Source organism: Phyllobates terribilis, unplaced genomic scaffold, assembly GCF_046119375.1.
Source record: "Phyllobates terribilis strain yellow unplaced genomic scaffold, ASM4611937v1 Scaffold_3__8_contigs__length_932513732, whole genome shotgun sequence".
Lineage (NCBI taxonomy): Eukaryota > Metazoa > Chordata > Amphibia > Anura > Dendrobatidae > Phyllobates > Phyllobates terribilis.
This window is the reverse complement of record NW_027362763.1, coordinates 880,697,863-880,725,306: the sequence shown is the minus strand read 5'-3', so window position 1 is coordinate 880,725,306 and position 27,444 is coordinate 880,697,863. Positions and strand designations below refer to the sequence as shown.

Sequence of the window (27,444 nt, the reverse complement as noted above, 5' to 3'; positions counted from 1 at the left end):
CGAATCCACCTGCGTGGAGGGGTCAGGCCAAAGGGGGAGACCGGTCCCCGAAACTAGTGGAGGCAGGAAACGACCCTCAGCTAGAAACAGGAGGCTGTGACATTTTATGTGGCGCAGCCCCTCGCTACACCCGCTAGGAAGGCACCACATAGGGTCAGGGAAACTGGCGCCAAGTTTACCAAGAGGAGGCCCGAGGCAGCCAGACAGAAGGGTTGGTAAGAAAGGCCAGACAAAGGACACACAAAGGGGGTCCTGTGAAGCACTCCAAAGTTATCTGGGAGTTGTCTGAGCCCCTCACCTGGTGAGCACAGTACGACGTGGGCAGCCGTTACCTGCAGACGTGGTCTGGATAATAAGAACTGTGAGTAAAGGCCCTGGACTGCATCACTGACTCCGTGTCATTACTGCTGCTGCCCTGCACCATCACCCCCATCCTCCGCATACACTGCCCTGAGGCTATACTCCTCCCGTGGGGAGTTATGCTACGCACTGCTGCACCCACAACACCAGCCTCAGCGGTCTGCCCTGGAGCGGCGGTTCACTCTGACCGCAATCCACGGGTGGCGTAGTCGGACATTTAAACATCAAAACCACATAAATAGTTCCGCCACTGGTTTGACCGCCCTGAGCCACGGAACCGGGTTGCCGCCACGGAGACTACAACCACCAGCATCCACCAAAAAGGGTCCGGCTCCGGGTGTCCCAAGGCCCAGGGGGCGCGTCAGAACATTTTCATCACCTTTCACAATCACCAATGGGACAAGGCAGGGATGTTCTCTGTCCCCTCTCTTATACATCCTAGTGACGGAGCACCTGCTCTCATCAATTCGCCATAACCCCAATATTAGGTGGATTGAGGTGGGAGGCACCGAGTACAAGTGCTCTCTATTTGCTGATGATGTCCTAGTATATATCACTCAATCACATATATCCATCCATGCTGTTATGGCTGAAATAGATCACTTTGTTACATGGTCAAATTTTAAAATCAATGCAGCGAAGTCTGAGGCCCTCGATGTCTCCCTCCCCAAATCCATATAGGATTCCATCCAGTCCAACTTTCCCTTTGCCTGGCCCTCACAGGGTATCAAATACTTAGGAATTCCTATTCATAGAGACCTCTCCCATCTATGTTATCTTAATTTTGGGCCCTTTATTGAACAACTCCATACAGACCACGGTTGGCAAGTTAGAACTGTAAGATTCACTACGTGAACCACTGGTGTTTTGTGGAAAAGCACATGTACACTGTGTTCCAAATTATTATGCAAAAAGTGTTTAGGAGTGATAAGGGAAGAATTTGTTTGTTTGTCAGTTAAACTCATTGATGGTGATGTGTGTCAGGGCTCTTTATATCACTGTAAGCAATTGCAGACACCTGTGCTAATTAGTTTGGCAGGTGTGTCCAATGAAAGGCAAGACTACTTAAGAAGGCTGTCTCACATTATTAAGCAGCCTGCATTTTCTGCCAAAATGGGAAAGAAAAAGGATGTGCCGGCTGCTGAGAAGCAACAAATTGTGGAGTGTTTAGGTCAAGGCATGACTACAATCAACATTGTGCGATGATCAGGATGAAGTGGCAATCAAGAAGTATGTAGCTGATTCACAGTACACACGTGTGCGTGCTGATAAGGGCAAATTGAGGACTCTTTCCTACAGGCAATTACGTCAGGTTGAAAGAGCAGCGGCAAAAAAGCCTTGTCATAGCAGCAGACAAGTTTTTGAAGCTGCTTGTGCCTCCAACGTCCCCCGAACAACAAGATGCAGGGTCCTTCAGAGGTTTGCAGCTGTGCATATGCCATCCTGTCGACCTCCTCTATCCACTTCACACAAGCAGAAACGGCTCCAGTGGGCCAAACATTACATGAAGACTGATTTCAAAACTGTTTTGTTCACGGATGAGTGCCGTGCAGCGCTCGATGGTCCAGATGGATGGAGTGGAGGATGGCTGGTTGATGGACACCCCACGCAAACACGGCTACAGCGCCAACAAGGAGGAGGTGGAGTAATGTTTTGGGCTGGAATCATGGGGAGAGAGATTGTCGGCCCCTTTAGGATCCCTGAAGGCGCTAAAGATAAACTCCATAATGTATGTGGATTTTCTCAAACAGCACTTCCTGCCATGGTTCAAGAAGAAGAACCGTGTATTTCACAGCAAGATCATTTTTCTGCATGATAATGCACCATCTCATGCTGCACATAAAACATCTGCATCTCTGGCTGATATGGGCATAAAAGGGGACAAACTTATGGTGTGATCCCCATGCTCCCCTGACCTCTACCCCATTCAGAACCTTTGGAGCATCATTAAAAGGAGTGTCTATGATGGCGGGAGGCAGTTCACATCTAAGCAACAGCTCTGGGAGGGTATTCTGTCCTCATGCAAAACAATTGAAGCAGAAACCATCCAAAACCTGACAAATTCAATGGACGAGAGAGTTCAGAAGCTCCTTTCGAACAAGGGGTCCTATGTGAAAATGTAACATCACCTAGAATAAAGTTTTGAGTTGAAAACTGTTTGATTTCAGTTTCTATCAACCTGCTAATGCTTATAATTTCAAAAATGACCATTTTTTTGGTCTTTATTAAAATGAAAAGGTTGATCGAAAAGTTTGGGGGATCTAAGAGTGTGGCAACCCAGTAGTCATGATTACTTCGAATTCTGACAATATGAGGGTCATGCTGCAGGTAGTGCAGCAAGAAGGCACTTATGTGTCTTGCGCATCTCGGAGCCCCAAAATTATTTTCCGGGCTAGATGCAGCTAAAAATTATTATTAATTTTAAATCTTGTGAAGCTTTAGTATAGATGGCCTAATAGGATCAGTGCTGCACACTGCTACAAAGCCCAAATTATTTTCCAGTCAAGATACAGATAAACATGATTAGTAATTTTAAATCTGGTGGAGCTTATTATAGATGGCCTAATAGAATCAGTACTGCACACTGCTACAAAGCCCAAATTATTTTCCAGCCAAGATACAGATAAACATGATTAGTAATTTGAAAGCTTAAAACGGTTGGTAGGGTGATTTTAACCAATCATCAAGCTTTTACTCTCCCCAGGATGACACAGGGGTAGAAAAGTCGTTTCAGATCCATGATTTGTTCATCTTTATGAACGTGAGTCTGTCTACATTATCAGTGGAGAGCCGCGTGCGCTTATCTGTCAGCACACCACCAGCAGCGCTGAACACACGTTCAGACAGAACGCTGGCTGCGGGGCATGACAAGATCTCCAAGGCGTAAGTGGCTAGCTCCGGCCATTTATCCAGATTGGAAGCCCAAAAAGAGCAAGGGTCCAGTGACACAGTCGTGGCTTCAATGTTTACTTGGAGATACTCCTGTACCATCGTCTCTAGGCGTTGACTATGTGTCAGACTTCTTGTCTCCTGTGGCCTTGCAAAGGATGGGCTAAAAAAGTGGTGAAATGATTCCGCAAAATTGATGTTACCAGCAGATACTGTGGTTCTGTTACGGTTTGAGTGCTGAACACTTGACGGTCCCACGGTTGGCAAGTTGGAACTGTGAGATTCACTACGTGCACCACTGGTATTTTGTGGAAAAGCACATGTAAGATTCTGCAACAGTCTCTGCTGATACTCCTGCATGCGTGCATCCCTTTCTATGGCAGGAATAATTTCTGCAAATTTACTTTTGTACCGGGGATCTAACAGTGTGGCAACCCAGTAGTCAGGATTATTTCTAATTCTCACAATTCGAGGGTCATGTTGCAGGTAGTGCAGCAAGAAGGCACTCATGTGTGTTGCGCATCCAGGAGCACCAAGTCCCTGTTGTGTTGGTGGCGAGGTAACAATCATGCTTCCTTCCTCTGTCCTCTCCCCCCAACATCGCACAACAGAAATGTGATCAAGGTCTCCCTCATCTGATGAGTCTTCCATCAGTTCGTCCTCCACTTCTTCCTGGGCTCCTGCACCTTCCTCACTAGTTTGGCTGCTACCATGCGCCCTGGTAAAACCATCTCCCCCACCCTCACATGCCTGCCGCCTTGGTGCTGCCGACCGTCTGGACCTTGCAGATGTTAGCCCTTCCGCATACAACTCCTCCTCCTCTACTTCCTCCACCTCCTCTTGTGCCACCACCTGACTCCGAATTCTGTTTAACATGTGCTCCAGCATGTAAATCACCGGAATAGTCATGCTGATAATGGCATCGTCAGCACTAAACATCTTCGTCGTCATTTCAAAACTGTGCAGAAGGGTGCATAGGTCCCTGATCTGAGACCACTCCTCCAGCGTGATTTGCCCCACCTCTGGATCTCGTTGGCCCAGGCTATACGTCAGAACGTATTGCACCAGGGCTTGTCGGTGCTGCCACAGTCGCTGCAACATGTGCAGAGTTGAATTCCACCGGGTAGGCACATCGCATTTTAGCCAGTGAAGTGGCAGGCCCGACTTCTGTAGAGATGTAAGTCGCTGAGCTGCGGGATGCGAACGGCAAAAGTGAGCACACAGCGACCGTGCCCTCTGCATAAGGCCATCTAGTCTGGGATAGTGGGCTAAAAATTGCTCGACAACCAGGTTCAACATGTGAGCCATACAAGGCACGTGTGTGACATTGCCCCGGCGAAGGGCCGCACCCAGGTTTGCAGCATTGTCGCACACGGCCTTCCCTGGTTTCAGGTCCAGTGGAGACAACCATTCATGAAATTGGTTCTCCAGAGCTGACCACAACTCCTCAGCTGTGTGACTGACATTTCCCAGACATTTCAATGTAAAAACCGCCTGATGACGTTGAGCCCTACTGCCAGCATAGTAAGGAGGTGTGCAGGATCCCTTCTGCGCAGTTAGAAAGCTTGTGGCATGACCAGACAGGCTTTGGGTGCAGGTGGAAGACCGAGAGGAGGTTGAGGAGGCAGAAGCAGTGGAGGAACTTTGACATAAAGAGGATTGACGCACAACTCGTGGGGACGGCAAGACTTGGACAGCAGCCCCTTGTCCTGCTGTCACCATAGTTACCCAGTGCCCAGTCAGCGACATGTAACGCCCCTGTCCATGCCTACTCGTCCAAGTGTCTGTGGTGAAATGCACCCTGTCACACACAGAGTTTCTCAAAGAAGCGGTGATGTTGTGTGCGACATGCTGGTGGAGCGCAGGCACACCTTTCTTTGAGAAGTAGTGCCGACTGGGCATCTGGTACTGGGGCACTGCGACGGACATAAGGTCTCGAAAATCCTCTGTGTCCACCAGGCGGAAAGGCAGCATTTCTGTAGCCAAGAACTTGCAGATGGTGAAATTCAACCTCTTAGCTTTCTCATGGCTAGGAGGAAATGGTCTTTTACTTGTCCACATCTGAGGTACCGAGGGCTGGCTATTGTGCTTAGACGGGGTTGATAAGGGTGTCCCCGGCAAACTGCCGGTCTGTGAGGAAGATGCAGGCGGACATGTTAGGTTGCCTTGATCCAAAGTTGGTGCTATCGATGTCGGACAGCGCTCAACACCAGCTGGTGTTACCACCTCCAAAGAAAATGATGACCTGCCAATCACGCTGGCTGTTGCGGGTAAAGAGGTGGCAGGTCTGCGCCCCAAAACAGGTGTGACTGCTGTCCCCCCAGTCACAGAGGATGAAGAGGCCGCGGATGCACAAGATATGGCAGACGGTGGTTGGCCCGGCCGGCTAGGCCGCATTGTAGCACACTGAGCTTCCCACTGCAACTTATGCTTCATGTCCATGTGCCGGTTCATGCATGAAGTACTCAAACTATGTATTTTTTGGCCTCTACTTAGCTTTTGCTGACAAATGTTACAGATAACACGAGTTGGGTCATCTTTATCGATCTGAAAAAATGCCCAGGCTATGCAAGGCTTAGCACCCATGCGACCTGAAGAGCCACCACGACTTGTGGTGAGAGGCAGAGTTGTGTTTGAGGATGCAGTTGTTGACGTTCTTCCAGTACTACGTCTCTGTCCAGGAAGGCGCAACCTGACCTCGTCGTCACTAGCATCTTCCTCCACCTCCTCTGCTGACCTCATCTCTTGGCTGACTGTGGGTTGACAGTAAGTGGGATCTCCAACCTCATCATCATCACCCTGTGCGTTATCACACCCGTCGTCCTCAGAGCCAACCTGTTCCTGCCCTGACAAAAAACTAAAGTTGTCGCTCCAATCAGGTATTTGAGTCTTATCATCGTCTTCCTCATTGTCTCCACCAACAGGAGTTACAGTTTGGGAATGAGGGTCTACATTATGGTCAGAACCTTCTGCGTCTGGTCCTGGATCCGACTCATAAAGATTCTGGGCATCAGTGCAGATCATTTCCTCGTCTGGATTCACAGAAGCGCTGGAGTCGACCTCTGATTCCCAGGCTATAGTATGAGTAAACAGCTCTGCAGACTCAACCATCTGTTCTACCTCATACTCAGATGGGCAGCTGGAGATTTGGGAGCTGTGAGGAAGCAAGTGCGATTGGGGTGACACCTTTGAGGACTGGAGTATTTGTGATGTTGAAGTTGATGTGGAGGAGAGCCCACTTAAAGGAGCACTTGATATCCGTTGAAGCACCTGCTGTTTTTGTGCCTCATCTGGAATTTGTAGCGATTGGCATGGCCGTAAGAAAGGGATCTTATCACATTGTCCGCTAAAAGAAGTAGACATTTTAGTTTGGCTGGAAGATGGTCTTTCTTCTGCAGATGTTACTGTTGCTTTAACACCTACCCCACGGACACAACCTTTTTTCCCCTTCCCAACACGCCTGTTCCCCTTTCCACCAGCAGCAGGCCTTTTTCCACTCATTTTGGTGGTTAACTAATTAACAACTCTGGAGTTGTTTGCACAAAAAAACAATGGATGGGAACCGAGCAGAGCTGAGTGGCCAAACTGTGGTATTAGGCCAAAACTATTGGCTGGGTTAGATGCAGAAAAAAATTATATTCAATTTGCAACCTGATGGAGGTCAGTATAGATGGACTAATAGAGAAAGTCCCACACACTGCTAGAAGGCCAAATATTTTTTCAGAGCTAGATGCAGAAAAATATATATTCAGTTTGCAACCTGATGGAGGTCTGTATAGATGGATTAATAGAACAAGTCCCACACACAGCTAGAAGCCCAATATTTTTTCAGAGGTAGATGCAGAAAAAAATATATTCAGTTTGCAACCTGATGGAGGTCTGTATAGATGGATTAATAGAACAAGTCCCACACACAGCTAGAAGCCCAATATTTTTTCAGAGGTAGATGCAGAAAAAAATATATTCAGTTTGCAACCTGATGGAGGTCAGTATAGATGGACTAATACAACAAGTCCCACACACAGCTAGAAGCCCAATATTTTTTCAGAGGTAGATGCAGAAAAAAATATATTCAGTTTGCAACCTGATGGAGGTCTGTATAGATGGATTAATAGAACAAGTCCCACACACAGCTAGAAGCCCAATATTTTTTCAGAGGTAGATGCAGAAAAAAATATATTCAGTTTGCAACCTGATGGAGGTCAGTATAGATGGACTAATACAACAAGTCCCACACACAGCTAGAAGCCCAATATTTTTTCAGAGGTAGATGCAGAAAAAAATATATTCAGTTTGCAACCTGATGGAGGTCTGTATAGATGGACTAATACAACAAGTCCCACACACAGCTAGAAGCCCAATATTTTTTCAGAGGTAGATGCAGAAAAAAATATATTCAGTTTGCAACCTGATGGAGGTCAGTATAGATGGACTAATACAACAAGTCCCACACACAGCTAGAAGCCCAATATTTTTTCAGAGGTAGATGCAGAAAAAAATATATTCAGTTTGCAACCTGATGGAGGTCTGTATAGATGGATTAATAGAACAAGTCCCACACACAGCTAGAAGCCCAATATTTTTTCAGAGGTAGATGAAGAAAAAAATATATGCAGTTTGCAACCTGATGGAGGTCAGTATAGATGGACTAATACAACAAGTCCCACACACAGCTAGAAGCCCAATATTTTTTCAGAGCTAGATGCAGAAAAAAATTATATTCAATTTGCAACCTGATGGAGGTCAGTATAGATGGACTAATAGAATGATGCTATGCCCAAAAGATTTTACTTCACTAGGTGCAGTAAAAAAATTGGTATTCTATACACAGGTGGTATATCTTGCAACACAGATAGGCTACTCCACTGACTAACACACTCTGCAATAGGCCAAAAAGGATTAGCTTTGCTAGATTCAGCCAAATGCTGTGAAAAAAACTTGCACAGCACTGGCACAGACCTGCCTGGCAAAAACTGATAGGAACTGATGTAACCTAGTCCTGAAAAGGACTCCAATTACAATTAGTCTTTACTCCCACAATCTATCTATTTAAGAGCACAGACCTGCCTGATAAAAGTCGTAGGAAATGCTGTAACCTAGTCCTTAAAAGGACTGCAATCACAACTATTCCCTACTCCCAAGCTATCTGTAGATTTGTGCGAAAATTGGCTTGAAATTAACAAGGTATAGCGCACACAGCAACAGCGGTGCCGTCTAACACGCAGCTGCAGCAGTGAGAAAATGGTGGCGACGGGGAAAATGGCTTGGTCTTATAGGGCAAGGACATGTGACATACACTGCCAATGACACATGCCCTTGCTTGTGTGAAAAAAAGCACTTCGCTCCGTGTGTGCGCTGCTGATAGGCTGACAGATTGCACCTCCCCACTGTAAATGCGGGAAAGAGAAAAAAAAAATGGAGATCTTCATTGTTCCTGCAGAGATCCATCCCCTGCCCCTCCCCCCACCCCGCTGTACACTCAAACTGCGTATTAACATTAATTTTCATCATTACTGAGAAAAAATCCAGTTATGATTTTGGTGCACGAACAGTTATCGAACATAACCTCGAACAGCCGAATTTTTCTCAAATTGTTCGTGTTCGCCGAACGGCTCGAACACCGCCCAAAACAGCTCGAATTTGAGATTGGCGAACAGTTCGAGTAGAACAACGCTCATCTCTAATGAACAGAAAAGAAATCTTAAATCAATACTTGATGTGATCACTCTTTGCCTTCAAAACAGCATACATTCTTCTAGGTACACTTGCACAGTGTTTTTGAAGGAACTAGGCGAAAGGTTTTTCCAGACATCTTGGAGAACTAACAGATCTTCTGTTGATGTAGGTTTATGTAAATCCTTCTGTTTCTTCATATAATTCCAGACAGACTCAATAATATTGAAATCAGGGCTTCAAAGAGGGCCATATAATATATAATCACTTCCAGGGCTCCTTCTTCTTCTTTATGGTTAAAATGGCTCTTAATGGCATCGGCAGTATGTTTGCGGTCGTTGTGCTACTGCAGAATAAATTTCGAGGCAATCAGATGCCTTCTTAATAGTATTGCATGATGGATAAGTGTCTGCCTGGAAATGATAATATGGCCCCATAGAGCCCTGATCTCAACATCATCAATACTATGTGGGATTACATGTAGAGATAGAAGGATTTGCGAAAGCTTACATCCACAGAAGATCAGTGGTTAGTTCTTCAAGATGTTTAGATTTACCTCTCTGCCGAGTTCCTTCAAAAGCTGTGCAAGTGTACCAAGAAGAATTGATGCTTTCATGCTGTTTTGAAGGTAAAGGGTGGTCATGCCAAATATTTATTTGATTTAGGTTTCTCTTTTGTTCATTCATTTAGCATTTTGTTAATTCATGAAGATAAACTAATCAAGTATCTATTTTTAAAATAATTTTTATTTTGCAGCATTTTTTCCACAGCTGCTTAAAACTTTTTCACAGTACTGTATGTGGGATATTCATGTATTCGGTGATTGTAATCCACACATTGTCCATGACAATTGCAGTGTAACAAATTCACATTTTAATGCATATTGATGGATTTTTTAATCATTTTCTCTGGCAGGTCAGGTCTTCCTTAACTACTTCTAGGCTGTCCATAGTGTATATACGTCCAAGCAGTCCACACATTACTCTGCATTGACATTTTAAAACATCAATTGCAGTCAATCAAAGCAGCTTTCACACGATTGTTCAGCTGTAAAGGTGGGCAGCCAGACCACAACTAGGCTTCCCATAGAGAAGATAAGCATGGTTCATTACCATGTTTACCTTCTTGATCTATGTATATACAGTGCTGAACAAATGCTATGTATACACATTATAAATCACTGACAGTACTTCCTCCTGCAGACCCAGTGAACATGTGATCAGAGAGCAGGAGCTGTTGGATCTGAGGAGACCCAATCAGCTCTGCTATGCAGTCAGGAGGCTACAATTCCCCTGTAACTGGGGAAAATATATCAGACCCATTTACAGGGGAAATCAGCAATAAAAATAATGTATTAATATGTTAAAATGCCCCCAAAATGTTTGAGTGCATGTGTGATAAGACACGAAAATATGCCAGGTCAGAAAGAAAGGAAAATGACCTGGTCCTGAACTTTTACCTGTTGGTTACAGTCTTTAGAGTCAAAATATCAGAGTTACTCTCTGAAATTTTTTTTTCCTTCATCAGGCATATTTAGAGACATTTTGGCCACAAATAGTCTTTGTGAAACCAAAGTGCAAAATGAGATAATATTACAACTGTAGGGCTGGCTGTATCTGGTACTTCTGCTTAGTCTCATTTACTTGTCATCAATGTTTAAAATACTTTAGAATTAATATTTGATCTTCATTTCAGGGCAAGCAGTGCCAGCTGTGCCAGGCAGAGCACCAAATCAAGGTATGGCAGATATTCTACAACATTGAAACAAATGTATCAGAGTTACAATTCCTTGTCCATCAAAACTAATCAACTCATATTTTCTTAAAGTTGTCAGATCTCCAACGACATATTCAAATAGCCGACAAATCCAAAGAAGTAATCCAGGTATGATATTTCTTATTACCATCCAGGCACAACCACAGTGACTTCACTGGACTGTAAAATCCTCCAAACAGTTGGGTGCTTAAAAAGGACAGGTCAAAATAAAAATGTGCTGTTGCCCATATTGAACAATTAGATTCCTGCCATCATATGTCTAATGAATGAAGGAAAATGAGAAGAGCTTATTTGCTAAATTCATTATTCCACTGCGGTTGAATATTGTGCAAAGAAGCCGTTCTGGAGACACAACTGATTCTAGATCACTGCTTTGAGAAACTGTCAACAAAACCATGACGCACATGGCATGATATATTATTTAAATAAGATGTCAGAAAGTCCTGTTTACTACATGGAACATATTTCTCCATTCTGCCTGCAAAAAATTACCATAGTAGCACAAAAATGTTTGATCCTAGTCTTCAAGGGGGTTCTCTAAAGTTCATAAATGGGTAAAATTGCAAAGTGCTTGTAAAAGAAAACAACTTTGCAATTTACCGCTTATTAAAAATCCTCTCCATTCTCAAGAATGGAAGGATTATTTATTTTATAGTGTGCAGCTCATTGCCTAGGTCATAGGCCACCTTGCAGGTCCATTGTGGCCAATTACCTAGGAAGGAGAGTACATCACAGACTCTACGCATTATAGCCTACTCCCGTTGCTCTGAAGCTGGCTGAATCCATGGATCTGGCCAGCTACACAGTCCCTGTGCTTCTTCCATTCTGCAGAGGAAAAGCTGCCATTGATATCAGCTCTTGAGAGAGCAAAGTTTGGACCAGTGGGGCAACCATAACGCTCGTCTTAACTTTTAGTCTTCAGTAGCATACCACTCCTGGGAAAGTAGGAAGCCGAGGGTCAGGAGCGATGCATTACAGAAGGTCCATCTTGAGACAAGTGATGCAGTTTTTCATTTATCTTTAACTTCCTCAATGTTCTTTCCCAACTGGTGGCGCTATTGTTGCTTCTAATATATACAAAACTTGGGGCATGCACATTTTTGACAGATGTATGTGTGTACTTTATCTTTAACAGGTGCCAGCAGAATTCAGCAGATTTTAGCTGAAAAAGGAATCCAAGCAAATCCCAGTAAGTTTGCATTGTATTTGGTTTAAAACAGTTTTATTATACAGTGAAATTCATTTAATCTAACATATGGTAATCCAGAAAATAATGTGACACCTGTTTCCAGCGCAGAATTGCAATATAATGTAAAATATGAAAACATCAAATACAAAACAGTACAAAGTTAGAAGTAATTTTTACATTCCTAAAAGAATAAAGACAAACATTGTTTCAGCATACAGTACAGTTCATCATTACCCTTACATTAGTTTTCAATACTTCTTTGACTTTATAAAATTGAAAATATCCTATAACATTTATCAAGTTCTTCTGATCCCATAGGAAAAAATTTTCTGCTATGTTGTATTGTTGTATTTAAAGGAATTTCTACAGGATTGGCAAAAATTAGCTAGAAGAAATAAAAGGTATAAAATACCAAGAGAACCATTAATTCCCCTATGAATTCCCTGTGCCACTGCTTCACTGAACCCTACAGGTTTCTGTTTACAACCTTGAAGTGGTCACACACTGTCTACCTACATAGCTATTGCAGCTAATCACTGGCCTCAGTGGTCTAATGCCCTCCACCTAAGACCAGTGATTGGCTGCAAAGAGTATTTTTAAGAGCTGGAATCCTATTGCAGCATATTCTGTATATTGATAAATATCTACGATGAGATTTGATTGAAGTATTGAAGCAATTATTCAGTATACAATGGGGAAAATAAGTATTTGATACACTGCCAATTTTGCAAGTTTCCCCACCTGCAAAGAATGGAGAGGTCTGTAATTTTTATTGTAGATATACTTCAACTATGAGAGACAGAATCTAAAAACAAATCCAGAAAATCACATTATATGATCTTTACATGATTAATTAGCATTTTATTGCATGAAATAAGTATTTGATACAATAGAAAACAGAACTTGAGTTTCAACTTCCTCCAAAGATTTTCTATAGGGTTAAGGTCTGGAGACTGGCTATGCTACTCCAGGACCATGAAATGCTTCTTACGGAGCCACTGCTTAATTGCTCTGACTGTGTGTTTTGGGTCACTGTCATGCTGGAAGACCCAGCCACGACCCATCTTCAATGCTCTTACTGAGTGAAGGAGGTTGTTGGTAGAGATGAGTGATGTTCGACTCGAACTGTTCGCCAATCTCAGATTCGAGCTGTTTTGAGCGGTGTTCGAGCCGTTCGGCGAACACGAACGATTAAAAAAAAAATTCGGCTGTTCGAGGTTATGTTCGATAACTGTTCGTGCACCAAAATCATAACTGGATTTTTTCACAGTAATGCTGATAATCAATGTTAATACGCAGTTTGAGTGTACAGCAGGGTGGGGGGAGGGGCAGGGGATGGATCTCTGCAGAAATAATGAAGATCTCCATTTTTTTTTCTCTTTCCCGCATTTACAGTGGGGAGGTGCAATCTGTCAGCCTATCAGCAGCGCACACACGGAGCGAAGTGCTTTTTTTCACACAAGCAAGGGCATGTGTCATTGGCTGTGTATGTCACATGTCCTTGCCCTATAAGACCCAGTCATTTTCCCCTTCGCCACCATTTTCTCACTGCTGCAGCTGCGTGTTAGACGGCACCGCTGTTGCAGTGTGCGCTATACTTTCAGTGTTAATTTCAAGCCAATTTTCTCTGAAATATACAGATAGCTTGGGAGTAGGGAATAGTTGTGATTGCAGTCCTTTTGAGGACTAGGTTACAGCATTTCCTACGACTTTTAGCAGGCAGGTCTGTGCTCTGAAATAGATAGGTTGGGAGTAGGGACTAATTGTAATTGCAGTCCTTTTGAGGACTATTTTACAGCATTTCCTTGGACTTTTTGCCAGGCAGGTCTGTGCCAGAGCCGTGCAAGTGTTTTTCACAGCATTTGGCTAAATCTAGCTAAGCAAATACTTTTTGGACTCTTGCAGTGTGTGTTAGTCAGTGGAGTAGCGTATCTGTGTTGCAAGCTAAACCACCTGTGTATAGAATACAATTTTTTTTACTGCACCTAGCCAAGTAAAATCTTTTGGGCATAACATCATTCTATTAGGCCATCTATACTAAGCTCCACCAGCTTTGAAATTAATAATAATTTTTAGCTGCATCTAGCTCGGAAAATAATTTTGGGCTTGTAGCAGTGTGTGGGACTTATTCTTAGTCCATCTATACTAAGCTCCTCCAGCTTGCAAATTACAAATAATTTTTAGCTGCATCTAGCTCTGAAAATAATTTTGGGCATAGTAGTAGTGTGTGGTACTCATTGTATTAGGCCATCTATACCAAGCTCCACCAGCTTTGAAATTAATAATATTTTTTAGCTGCATCTTGCCTGGAAAATAATTTTGGGCATATTAGCAGTGTGTGGTACTCATTCTATTAGGCCATCTATACTAAGCTCCACCAGCTTTCAAATAACTAATAATTTTTAGCTGCATCTTGCCTGGAAAATAATTTTGGGCATAGTAGCAGTGTGTGGTACTCATTGTATTAGGCCATCTATACCAAGCTCCACCAGCTTTGAAATTAATAATAATTTTTAGCTGCATCTTGCCTGGAAAATAATTTTGGGCATAGTAGCAGTGTGTGGTACTCATTGTATTAGGCCATCTATACTAAGCTCCACCAGTTTTGAAATTACTAATAATTTTTAGCTGCATCTTGCCTGGAAAATAATTTTGGGCATAGTAGCAGTGTGTGGTACTCATTCTATTAGGCCATCTATACTAAGCTCCACCAGCTTTCAAATAACTAATAATTTTTAGCTGCATCTTGCCTGGAAAATAATTTTGGGCATAGTAGCAGTGTGTGGTACTCATTGTATTAGGCCATCTATACCAAGCTCCACCAGCTTTGAAATTAATAATAATTTTTAGCTGCATCTTGCCTGGAAAATAATTTTGGGCATAGTAGCAGTGTGTGGTACTCATTGTATTAGGCCATCTATACTAAGCTCCACCAGTTTTGAAATTACTAATAATTTTTAGCTGCATCTTGCCTGGAAAATAATTTTGGGCATAGTAGCAGTGTGTGGTACTGATTGTATTAGGCCATCTATACCAAGCTCCACCAATTTTGAAATTACTAATAATTTTTAGCTGCATCTTGCCTGGAAAATAATTTTGGGCATAGTAGCAGTGTGTAGTACTTATTGTATTAGGCCATCTATACCAAGCTCCACCAGTTTTGAAATTAATAATAATTTTTAGCTGCATCTTGCCTGGAAAATAATTTTGGGCATAGTAGCAGTGTGTGGTACTGATTGTATTAGGCCATCTATACCAAGCTCCACCAATTTTGAAATTAATAATAATTTTTAGCTGCATCTTGCCTGGAAAATAATTTTGGGCATAGTAGCAGTGTGTAGTACTTATTGTATTAGGCCATCTATACCAAGCTCCACCAGTTTTGAAATTAATAATAATTTTTAGCTGCATCTTGCCTGGAAAATAATTTTGGGCATAGTAGCAGTGTGTGGTACTCATTGTATTAGGCCATCTATACCAAACTCCACCATTTTTGAGATTAGTAATAATTTTTAGCTGCATCTTGCCTGGAAAATAATTTTGGGCATAGTAGCAGTGTGTGGTACTCATTGTATTAGGCCATCTATACCAAGCTCCACCAGTTTTGAAATTACTAATAATTTTTAGCTGCATCTTGCCTGGAAAATAATTTTGGGCATAGTAGCAGTGTGTGGTACTCATTGTATTAGGCCATCTATACCAAGCTCCACCAGCTTGCAAATTACAAATAATTTTTATCTGCATCTAGCTCGGAAAATAATTTTGGGCTTGTAGCAGTGTGTGGGACTTATTCTTAGTCCATCTATACTAAGCTCCTCCAGCTTGCAAATTACAAATAATTTTTATCTGCATATAGCTCGGAAAATAATTTTGGGCTTGTAGCAGTGTGTGGGACTTGTTCTATTAGTCCATCTATACTAAGCTCCACCACCTGTGTATGTAATAAAATTGTTTTACTGCATCTACCCAGCCAATCCTTTTGGGCTAATACCACAGTTTGACCACTCAGCTCTGCTCGGTTCCCATCCATCGTTTTTTGTGCAAACAACTCCTGGTTGTCAATTAGTTAACCACCAAAATGAGTGGAAAAAGGCCTGCTGCTGGTGGAAAGGAGAATAGGCGTGTTGGGAAGGGAAAAAAAGGTTGCATCCGTGGGGTAGGTGTTAAAGCAACAGTAACATCTGCAGAAGAAAGACCATCTTCCAGCCAAACTAAGATGTCTACTTCTTTTAGCGGACAATGTGATACGATCCCTTTCTTACGGCCACGCCAATCGCTACAAATTCCAGATGAGGCACAAAAACAGCAGGTGCTTGAACGGATATCAAGTGCTCCTTTAAGTGGGCTCTCCTCCACCTCAACTTCAACATCACAAATACTCCAGTCCTCAGAGGTGTCACCCCAATCGCACTTGCTTCCTCGCAGCTCCCAAGTCTCCAGCTGCCCGTCTGAGTATGGGGTAGAACAGATGGTTGAGTCTGCAGAGCTGTTTACTCATACTATAGCCTGGGAATCAGAGGTCGGCTCCAGAGCTTCTGTGAATCCAGACGAGGAAATGATCTGCACTGATGCCCAGAATCTTTATGAGTCGGATCCAGGACCAGACGCAGAAGGTTCTGACCATAATGTAGACCCTCGTTCCCAAACTGTAACTCCTGTTGGTGGAGACAATGAGGAAGACGATGATGAGACTCAAATACCTAATTGGAGCGACAACTTGAGTTTTTTGTCAGGGCAGGAAGAGGTTGGCTCTGAGGACGACGGGTGTGAGAACACACAGGGTGATGATGACGAGGTTGCAGATCCCACTTACTGTCAACCCACAGTCAGCCAGTCGATGAGGTCAGCAGAGGAGGTGGAGGAGGATGCTAGTGACGACGAGGTCAGATTGTGCCTTCCTGGACAGAGACGTAGTACTGGAAGCACATCAACAACTGCATCCTCAAACACAACTCTGCCTCTGACCACAAGTCGTGGTGGCTCTTCAGGTCGCATGGGTGCTAAGCCTTGCATAGCCTGGGCATTTTTTCAGATCGATAAGGATGACCCAACTCGTGTAATCTGTAACATTTGTCACCAAAAGCTAAGTAGAGGCCAAAAAATCCATAGCTTGAGTACTTCATGCATGAACCGTCACATGGATATGAAGCATAAGTTGCAGTGGGAAGCTCACTGTGCTACAATGCGGCCTAGCGGGCCGGGACAACCACCATCTGCCCCACCTGTGTCATCCTGGGGAGACTAAAAGCTACTGCGTAGTCTTTTCCAAAAATTTGAGGGAATTACCACGGGAATGGTTTGGAAGAGGTATAAGAGTTTAGGTAGGACGTTCATTTTTAGTATACTTATTCTGCCGAACCAGGAAAAATCCTTCATCGTCCAAGAAGTAAGATCTTTATGGAGTTGTTCAATAAAGGGCCCAAAATTAAGATAAAATAGACAGGAGAGGTCTCTATGAATACGAATTCCTAAGTATTTGATACCCTGTGAGGGCCAGGCAAAGGGAAAGTTGGACTGGATGGAATCCTGTATGGATTTGGCGAGGGAGACATCGAGGGCCTCAGACTTCGCTGCATTGATTTTAAAATTTGACCATGTAACATAGTGATCTATTTCAGCCATAACAGCAGGGATGGATATATGTGATTGAGTGATATATACTAGGACATCATCAGCAAATGCAGAGCACTTGTACTTTGTGCCTCCCACCTCAATCCACCTAATATTGGGGTTATCGCAAATCGATGAGAGCAGGTGCTCCATCACTAGGATGTATAAGAGAGGGGACAGAGGACATCCCTGCCTTGTCCCATTGGTGATTATGAAAGGTGATGAAAATGTTCCATTTATCTTCAGCCTAGCTGATGGATTGCGATACAGGGCCATGATTTTGGCTATAAAAGGGTCCCCTAGACCCCTACCCCAATCTTTTTAAGAGAATAATATATGGCGTGCCAGGAGACTCTATGGAATGCTTTCTCAGCATCCAACGAGAGTATCTAATTACAAATTTTTAACTGCATCTAGCCCAGGCAATACTTTGGGCCTAGTAGCAGTGTCTGCTAGTCAGCAGAGTAGCCACCGCCTGTAGATCTAATTACAAATTTTTAACTGCATCTAGCCCAGGAAATAATTTGGATCTAGTAGCAGTGTCTGCTAGTCAGCGGATTATCCCACCTGTTAAGCAAGCTACACCACCTGTAGTTTGGACACTTAATTTTTTCAAAGGAAATGCTTCGGGGCCCTGGGACACTCAGTGAAGAGCATCGGGGAGGCACCCCAAGGCACAGGGGCTGGGACTGGCGGTAGGACGCCTTGCGGTGGACCACCAAGCTCGATCCTTATAAAAGCTTTTTAACTGCAGCAGCTTTAGTGGACGCTACTGGAGCTGGAATTCCCGCGGCTGCTGGCATCAGACTTGCCCTCCAATAGATCCTTGTAAAAGGATTTAAAGTGTACTCATTCAAATTACAGAGACAATTTAAATTAAAAAGCTTAGACCTGCCTCCACCGCAGGGGGGCTTGCTCGACCCACCAGCGGACAGGCACCAGTATTGGGAGATGGGGGCTGGCCATCAGCGTCCACCGCAGCTCTGGCACAAAAACCCATCGACACAGAGGTCGCACGGGCAGGCCGTGTCAGCTTCACACTTTTTTGGTTTTAGAAGGGCATGACATGCCTATATCTGTGTCTCACCCTCCTTTTACTCCTCCACCTCTTTTCTTTTCGCATGACTATATGTACTTGTCACTTTTCCATGTGTTAGTTGTGTCTTCTGAGCAGTTTGTCAGCTTTTGGACACCTTTTGAAGGTGTTTTCTATGTGTTTCTATGTGTTTTTGTTTGCCTGCTATTGTTTTTAACAGTGTTCGAAGGTGTTCGACGAACAGTTCGACGAACATACGGGTGTTCGACGAACCGAACCGAACTCGAACACTACAGGGGTGGCTCAACTCTAGTTGTTGGCCAAAATCTCACGATACATCACCCCATCCATCTTCCCTTCAATTCGATGCAGTCGTCCTGCCCCCTTTACAGAAAAGAACCCCCAAAGTATGATGTTTCCCCCACTATGCTTCATGATTGGGACGGTGTTCTTGGAGTTGTACTCATCCTTCTTCCTTCAAACACGGTGAGTGGAGTTGATACAAAAAAGTTCTATTTTGGTCTCATATCACCTTCTCCCATGCCTCCTCTGGATCATCCAGATGGTCATTGATGAACTTCAAATGGGCTTGGACATGTGCTGGTGTGAGCAGGGAGACCTTGCATGCCCTGCAGGATTTTAATCCATGATAGCGTAGTGCGTTACTAAAGATAATGTTTAAGACTGTGGTCCCAGCTCTCTTCAGGTCATTGACCAGGTCCTCCTGTATAGTTCTGAGCTGATTCCTGACCTTTCTCAGAATCATCCTTACCCTACGAGGAGAGATCCTGCATGGAGTCCTAGACCGAGGAAGACTATCAGTCATCTTGTGTTTCTTCCATTTTGTAATAATTGTGCCAACAGTTGTTGCCTTCTCACCAAGCTGCTTGCCTATCGTCATGTAGCCCATACCAGCCTTGTGTAGGTCTACAATTTTATCCCTGTTGTCCTTAGACAGTTTTTGGTTTTGGCTATGGTGGAGAGGTTAGAGTGTGATTGATTGTGTGGACAGGTGTCTTTTATACAGGTAATGAGTTCAAACAGGTGCAATTAATACAGATAATGAGTACAGAGTAGGAGGGCTTCTTAAAGAAAAACTAACAGGTCTGTGAGGGCCAGAATTCGTGCTCGTTTGTAGGTGATCCAATACTTATTTCATATATATACTGCTCAAAAAAATAAAGGGAACACTCAAATAACACATCCTAGAACTGAATGAATGAAATATTCTCATTGAATACTTTGTTCTGTACAAAGTTGAATGTGCTGACAACAAAATCACACAAAAGTCAATGGAAATCAAATTTATTAACCAATGGAGGCCTGGATGTGGAGTCACCCCCAAAATTAAAGTGGAAAAATATACTACAGGCTGATCCAACTTTGATGTAATGTCCTTAAAATAAGTCAAAATGAGGCTCAGTATTGTGTGTGGCCTCCACGTGCCTGTATGACCTCCTTACAACGCCTGGTCATGCTCCTGATGAGGTTGCGGATGGTCTCCTGTGGGATCCCCTCCCAGACCTGGACTAAAGCATCTGCCAACTCCTGGACAGTCTGTGGTGCAACGTGACGTTGGTGGATGGAGCGAGACATGATGTCCCAGATGTGTTCAATCGGATTCAGGTCTGGGGAATGGACAGGCCAGTCCATAGCTTCAATGCCTTCATCTTGCAGGAACTGCTGACACACTCCAGCCACATGAGGTCTGACAATGTCCTGCATTAGGAGGAACCCAGGGCCAACCGTACCAGCATATGGTCTCACAAGGGGTCTGAGGATCTCACCTCGGTACCTAATGGCAGTCAGGCTACCTCTGGCGAGCACATGGAGGGCTGTGCGGCCCTCCAAAGAAATGCCATCCGACACCATTACTGACCCACTGCCAAATCGGTCATGCTGAAGGATGTTGCAGGCAGCAGATCGCTCTCCACAGCGTCTCCCGACTCTGTCACATGTGCTCAGTGTGAGCCTGCTTTCATCTGTGAAGAGCACAGGGCGTCAGTGACGAATTTGCTCTGGCAGTGCTCCTCCTGTTCCTCCTTGCACAAAGGCGGAGGTAGCGGTCCTGCTGCTGGGTTGTTGCCCTCCTACGGCCCCCTCCACGTCTCCTGGTGTACTGGCCTGTCTCCTGGTAGTGCCTCCAGCCTCTGGACACTACGCTGACAGACACAGCAAACCTTCTTGCCACAGCTCGCATTGATGTGTCTTGATAATTGCCAATAATTTCCACCTATTGTCTATTCCATTTGCACAACAGCATGTGAAATTGATTGTCAATCAGTGTTGCTTCCTAAGTGGACAGTTTGATTTTTACAGAAGTTTGATTTACTTGGAGGTATTTCTGTTGTTTAAGTGTTCCCTTTATTTTGTTGAGCAGTGTGTATACAGTGCCTTGAAAAGGTATTCAAACCCCGTGAACTTTTCCACATTTTTTCACGTTACACCCACAAACTTAAAAGAATACATTTAACTAAGCAGAAAAAGTGGAAATAAATGTTTTTGTACTTTCAGTTATTAAAAATTAAGCTCCGCTCAAAAAATAGCAACCTTTCATCTAGTGAAATAGGCCCCCTGGCATTATTCCATCTGAAAGCTTTATCCGTCCATCCTAATGGTCAATCAGCTGGTCGAGCATGCACAGTTCCTGTCATAAAAAAAGAGTCCCCCCACCTCCCTATCCCTTCTGCTGACTAACTGTTGTTGGGCAGAAAATGGATGAAACATCATTTAAAACATAGCAATGCACTATATAACCACAAGTTCATCAAGGGGGAGTATGGGAAGCTTCTCCACTACCTTACATCTACATGGGCAAATATATGGCAGATGAAGTTTAATGTTGATAAATGTAGAGTAATGCACCTAGGCCAGAGTAATTGTATTGCTGCATGTGGAAATATACTTGGAACTACAGAACAGGAGAAGGACTTGGGTATTCTGGTTACAAGTAAGCTGAGCAGCAGTACTCAATATCAAGCAGCAGCTGCAAAAGCAAACAAGATTTTAGAGTGTATAAAAGGAGAAATAAAATCTTAGTATCCAAAGGTATAATTACCTATCTTGAATATGGGATCCAGTTTTGAGCTCCACATTTTAAAAAGCATATTGAGAAGTTGGAGTCAGTTTGAAGGTGGAAACTAAATTATTACATGGGATGGAAGGCCTCTCCTATAATGAAAAATTGGAAGACTAAAGCTTGTTGAGCTTAGAAAAAAGATGCCTCAGAGGAGATTTCACTTATTTGTATAAATACATGTGGTCAATACAAAGGACTGGCACATAAATTATTTCACAGACCTCATAAAGGACCAGTGGGTATTCTTTACGTGTGGAGGAAAGGGTTCTTTGCAGTTAGAGCAGTCAGACTGTGGAATGCCCTGCCACAAGAGGTAGTAATGGCAGACACTATATCAGAATTTAAAAAAAGGGCTGGATGCTTTTCTCACAACAAATGGCATTGTGGGTTATAAATAATCCAGCGATAGAGAATGTATGACTGGTGGAGAAAGGTTAAACTTGATGGACCTGTCTTTTTTCAAACCTAGAAGGCTAAGTAACTATGATATTGATGACTTATTCAAAGGAAAATGAGCTGCTCTGCAGTACCCAGCAGCAGATGCTGCAAATTGAATGGAGCTGTGCTTAGCATCTTTATTGCCACCACCGATAGTAGCAAATAACAGCTCATCAATGAGGCTGCTGGGTGTAAGGCCCCTAAAGATATGATCTCAATGACCAATCCTGTTAATAGGTTATCAGTATGCAGTGACCTGAAAACCCACAATCATTGCAGGCAAACAAAACCACAGAGCTTGATAAGAAAGGCATCGCTGAAATCTGTGTTTTATCCCCTACAGCATGCTGTCTTCAGATTACATAGCAAAAACCTGCTGACAGATTTCCTTTAAATGTATTGGTTAAAATATACACAAGCACTGTTTATACAGAATTGGCAAGAATAGTGAGCAGCCCTAGAGAGAAGAGTTGTAGGTTTTGGATTACAAGCAAAATGAGTGAATCAGAAACACCCACCAATAAAGTTAAAGGGGCTGTCCAGTGAAAACATATTATCACCTATCCAGAGGATAGGTAATAATAACTTGTCAATCGAAAGGTATCCCACAACTTGCACCCGCACCAATCAGCAGTTTGAGGAATTTTTAACCCTGACGGAGAACTTTTAGTCCCATTGCTAAATGGCTAGTGATGCACAAACATGCTTAGATGCTAGCAAAGTATCTTCGGCGTGGTCGAAAAATATGTTCGCATCAGGCAATTCCTGCATGTAGTGCGGCTGTCTAACAGCTGCGAGACATGCAGCCATTGCGATGCAAACATATTTTTCAAGCACGCCGAAGATACTCTGTTAGCACCCAAGCGTGCTCGGATAACACTTGCATCACTATAAATGGCACAAAAGTGCAACATTCAGCAGTCCCATAAGGAATGAATGGAAGAGCGGTCAAGCATGGGCACTGCCACTCCATTCTATCAGAAATAAAAGTTCTGCCGCTCGGTTGGGGTCCCGGCGGTCAGAACCCAACCAATCCACAAGTTATCACCTATCATATATGGATAGGTGATAAGTCGTTTTTACAGGACAACCCCTTTAAGTTGACAATAATATGCACTTTTATGTAAGTGCAAAGTACTAATATCACATTGGATAAAGAAAGTTCACTGCTAAATTTTTGTAGAGTCTGAATCTTAAAAAACATTCTCTAACTCATTTATAATCCAGAATTACTCATTAGTGAAAATGCAAAAAGTTCAAATAGCCACCATGATAGTGCAAAAAAAGAGAACATGGACGGCACCTCCAAAAAAGCATACAATGATCTAATGCCTCTTGGTAAAAATACACTGCTCAAAAAATAAAGGGAACACTTAGACAACAGAATATAACTCCAAGTAAATCAAAATTCTGTGAAATCAAACTGTCCACTTAGGAAGCAACACTGATTGACAATCAATTTCACATGCTGTTGTGCAAATGGAATAGACAATAGATGGAAATTATTGGCAATTATCAAGACACACTCAATAAAGGAGTGGTTCTGCAGGTGGGGACCACAGACCACATCTCAGTACCAATGCTTTCTGGCTGATGTTTTGGTCACTTTTGAATGTTGGTTGTGCTTTCACACTCATGGTAGCATGAGACGGACTCTACAACCCACAGAAGTTGCTCAGGTAGTGCAGCTCATCCAGGATGGCACATCAATGCGAGCTGTGGCAAGAAAGTTTGCTGTGTCTGTCAGCGTAGTGTCCAGAGGTTGGAGGCGCTACCAAGAGACAGGCCAGTACACCAGGAGACGTGGAGGGGGCCGTAGGAGGGCAACAACCTAGCAGCAGGACCGCTACCTCCGCCTTTGTGCAAGGAGGAACAGGAGGAGCACTGCCAGAGCCCTGCAAAATGACCTCCAGCAGACCACAAATGTGCATGCGTCTACACAAACGGTTAGAAACTGACTCCATGAGGGTGGTATGAGGGCCTGACGTCCACAGATGGGGGTTGTGCTCACAGCTCAACACCGTGCAGGATGCTTGGCATTTGCCACAGAAAACCAGGATTGGCAAAGTCGCCACTGGCACCCTGTGCCCTTCACAGATGAAAGCAGGTTCACACTGAGCACATGTGACAGACATGACAGAGTCTGGAGACGCCGTGGAGAGCGATCTGCTGCCTGCAAATCCTTCAGCATGACCGGTTTGGCAGTGGGTCAGTAATGGTGTGGGGTGGCATTTCTTTGGAGGTCCGCACAGCCCTCCATGTGCTTGCCAGAGGTAGCCTGACTGCCATTAGGTACCCAGATGAGATCCTCAGACCCCTTGTGAGACCATATGCTGGTGCGGTTGGCCCTGGGTTTCTCCTAATGCAGGACAATGCCAGACCTCATGTGGCTGGAGTGTGTCAGAAGTTCCTGCAAGATGAAGGCATTGAAGCTATGGACTGGCCCGCCCGTTCCCCAGACCTGAATCCGATTGAGCACATCTGGGACATCATGTCTCGCTCCATCCACCAACGTCACGTTGCACCACAGACTGTCCAGGAGTTGGCGGATGCTTTAGTCCAGGTCTGGGAGGAGATCCCACAGGAGACCATCCGCAACCTTATCAGGAGCATGCCCAGGCGTTGTAGGGAGGTCATACAGGCACGTGGAGCCCACACACAATACTGAGTCTCATTTTGACTTGTTTTAAGGACATTACATCAAAGTTGGATCAGCCTGTAATGTGTTTTTCCACTTTAATTTTGGGGTGACTCCAAATCCCGGCCTCCATTGGTTAATAAATTTGATTTCCATTGATGATTTTTGTGTGATTTTGTGTCAGCACATTCAACTTTGCACAGAACAAAGTGTTCAATGAGAATATTTCATTCATTCAGATCTAGGATGTGTTATTTGAGTGTTCCCTTTATTTTTTTGAGCAGTGTATATATAACTGAACATGAAGTTCTTAGTTTACCATTCTGATTAGACTGTATGAAGCCCACTGCCACGTCACGGCAAACCTCTTAGTGGGTTCTTAACTTTTACTGCCTTAAAGGAGCGGCGTCGTGCGCTAACCACCCCCACAGCACCTATGCATCAGAAGGGCGGGCAGCCTGGTGCCCCACAGCGCCCATGTTGCAAGACTGAGTCCCCATGACTCCAGACCGCACCGCCCCACCAGCACAAATACACAGCAACAATGGCCGCCACACAGCACCAACACTAAATGGAAGGAGCAAAAAACACTCACCTTCCTCAAGTTCTCATGTGAGAGCAAAAAAGGCTGGACCCCCTTTGCAGTCTCCTGTTAATTTAAAATCACCTGTGCCAAATGGGAGGAGTGCTGGTCCAAGAAAGGGGAAATGATATTCAATGCAAAAAAAGAGAGTTACCATGATAGTTTGGGTGGCCATAGAAATATATTTTTCCTTAATTTTGTAATACACCACAAACGTTATACTATAAATGTTATATTTTTAAGGTCTTCAAAGACGTGATTGGCAAAGTCCCAGCCGAGTAAATGTGCCAGTTGTGCAAAGAAGACCAGCAGGTATTATATTAATATGAAGCGAATGTATTTGTTTTTTTGCCTGTTTAATTTACCGAGTAATACATATTATACATTCAGTTCCAGAGAGAAACAATCTGGCCCCTAATACTGGACACAGCTGGTCATCAGATACACGTGATTCACAAGGTAAGAGTGGATCCACACAATGCATAACTGCTCTGTGCAATATCCAACAGTTATAATATGGCACCCATAAAAGTTTTTGTACGCCATAGTACTCCTGTACACCTGCAGTTTCATATGGAAGCATACAGATGTTTAGAAAAAAAAGGGGCATGCTTTGCCCAAGTGATTGTACTTGTAATATATAAAGTGCAATTTAAATAATACAGAGACAAAAAAAGTTAAAGAAAAAAATTTCAAAAACGTCCTGTCATGGGTGTTAACGACAGAGGTGGTTGTGAATATGTCTATAGATGAAATGATGGATATATGGATGGCTGGATGAATAGATCGATCGATAGATAGATGATAGATAGAAAGATACATTGATTGAGTGGGAAAAATAAGTATTTGATACTCTGACGATTTTGAGAGTTTTCCCACCTACAAAGAATCTGTAATTTTATTGTAGGTACACTTCACCTGTGAGATACAGAATCTAAAAATAAAAAAACAGAAAATCACATTGTATGTTTTTTAAATAATACAATTGCATTTCATTGCATGAAATAAGTATTTGATCATCTACCAACCAGCAAGAATTGTGGCTCCAACAGACCTGTTAGTTTTTCTTTAAGAAGCTCTCCTACTCTGCATTCATTACTTGTATTAATTGCACCTATTTGAACTCGTTACCTGTATAAAAGACTCCTGTCCACACAATCAATCACACTCCAACCTCTCCACCATGGCCAAGACCACAGAGCTGTCTAAGGACAACAGGGACAAAATTGTAGACCTGCACAAGGCTAGTATGGGCTTCAGGACAATAGGCAAGCAGCTTGATGAGAAGGCAACAACTGTTGGCACAGTTATTAGAAAATGGAAGGTCTCGTCTTGTGGGGTAAGGATGATTCTGAGAAAGGTCAGGAATCAGCCCAGAACTACACGGGAGAACCTGGTTAATGACATGAAGAGAGCTGGGACCATAGTCTCAAACGTTACTGTTAGTAACATACCATGACGTCATGGATTAAAATCCTGCAGGGCACGCAAGGTCCACCTGCTCACGACAGCACATGTTCAGGTCCATTTGAAGTTCGCCAATGGCCATCAGGATGATCCAGAGGAGGCATGGTAGAAGGTCATGTGGTCAGATGAGACCAAAATAGTACTTTTTGGTATCAACTCCACTCACCGTGTTTGAAGGAAGAAGGATGAGTACAACACCAAGAACACTGTCCCAACCGTGAAGCATGGTGGGGGAAACATCATATTTTGGGGGTGCTTTTTTGTAAAGGGGACAGGACGACTGCACCGTATTGAAGAGAGGATGGATGGGGTAATGTATCGCAAGATTTTAGCCAACAACCTCCTTCCCTCAGTAAGAGCATTGAAGATGGGTCATGGATGGGTCTTCTAGCTTGACAATGACAAGAAACACACAGCCAGGGCAACTAAGGAGTGGCTCCGAAAGAGGCATTTCAAGGTCCTGAAGTGGCATAGCCAGTCTAATGGCCTGAACCCAATAGAAAATCTTTGGAGGGAGCTGAAACTCAATGTTGCCCAGCGACAGCCCAGAAACCTGAAAGATCTGGAGAAGATCTATATGAATGAGTGGGCCAATATCCATGCTGCAGTGTGTGCAAACATGGTCAAGAACTACAGGAAACGTCTGACCTCCGTAATTGCAAACAAAGGTTTCAATACTAAACATTAAGTTCTGTTTTTCTATTGT

General features: G+C 43.6%; 1 protein-coding gene across 3 annotated transcripts in view; it reads left to right on the top strand.

Annotated features, from left to right (window-relative positions):
- VIT (vitrin) overlaps positions 1-27,444 on the top strand; it is a 326,453-nt gene that overhangs the window by 231,294 nt on the left and 67,715 nt on the right. For all 3 annotated transcript variants that reach the window (XM_073672665.1, XM_073672664.1, XM_073672663.1), the window contains 5 exons: positions 10,618-10,659; positions 10,750-10,806; positions 11,834-11,887; positions 25,515-25,583; positions 25,662-25,730. In XM_073672665.1, the coding sequence (XP_073528766.1) occupies positions 10,618-10,659; positions 10,750-10,806; positions 11,834-11,887; positions 25,515-25,583; positions 25,662-25,730 (291 nt within the window). The remainder of the gene's footprint in view (positions 1-10,617; positions 10,660-10,749; positions 10,807-11,833; positions 11,888-25,514; positions 25,584-25,661; positions 25,731-27,444) is intronic.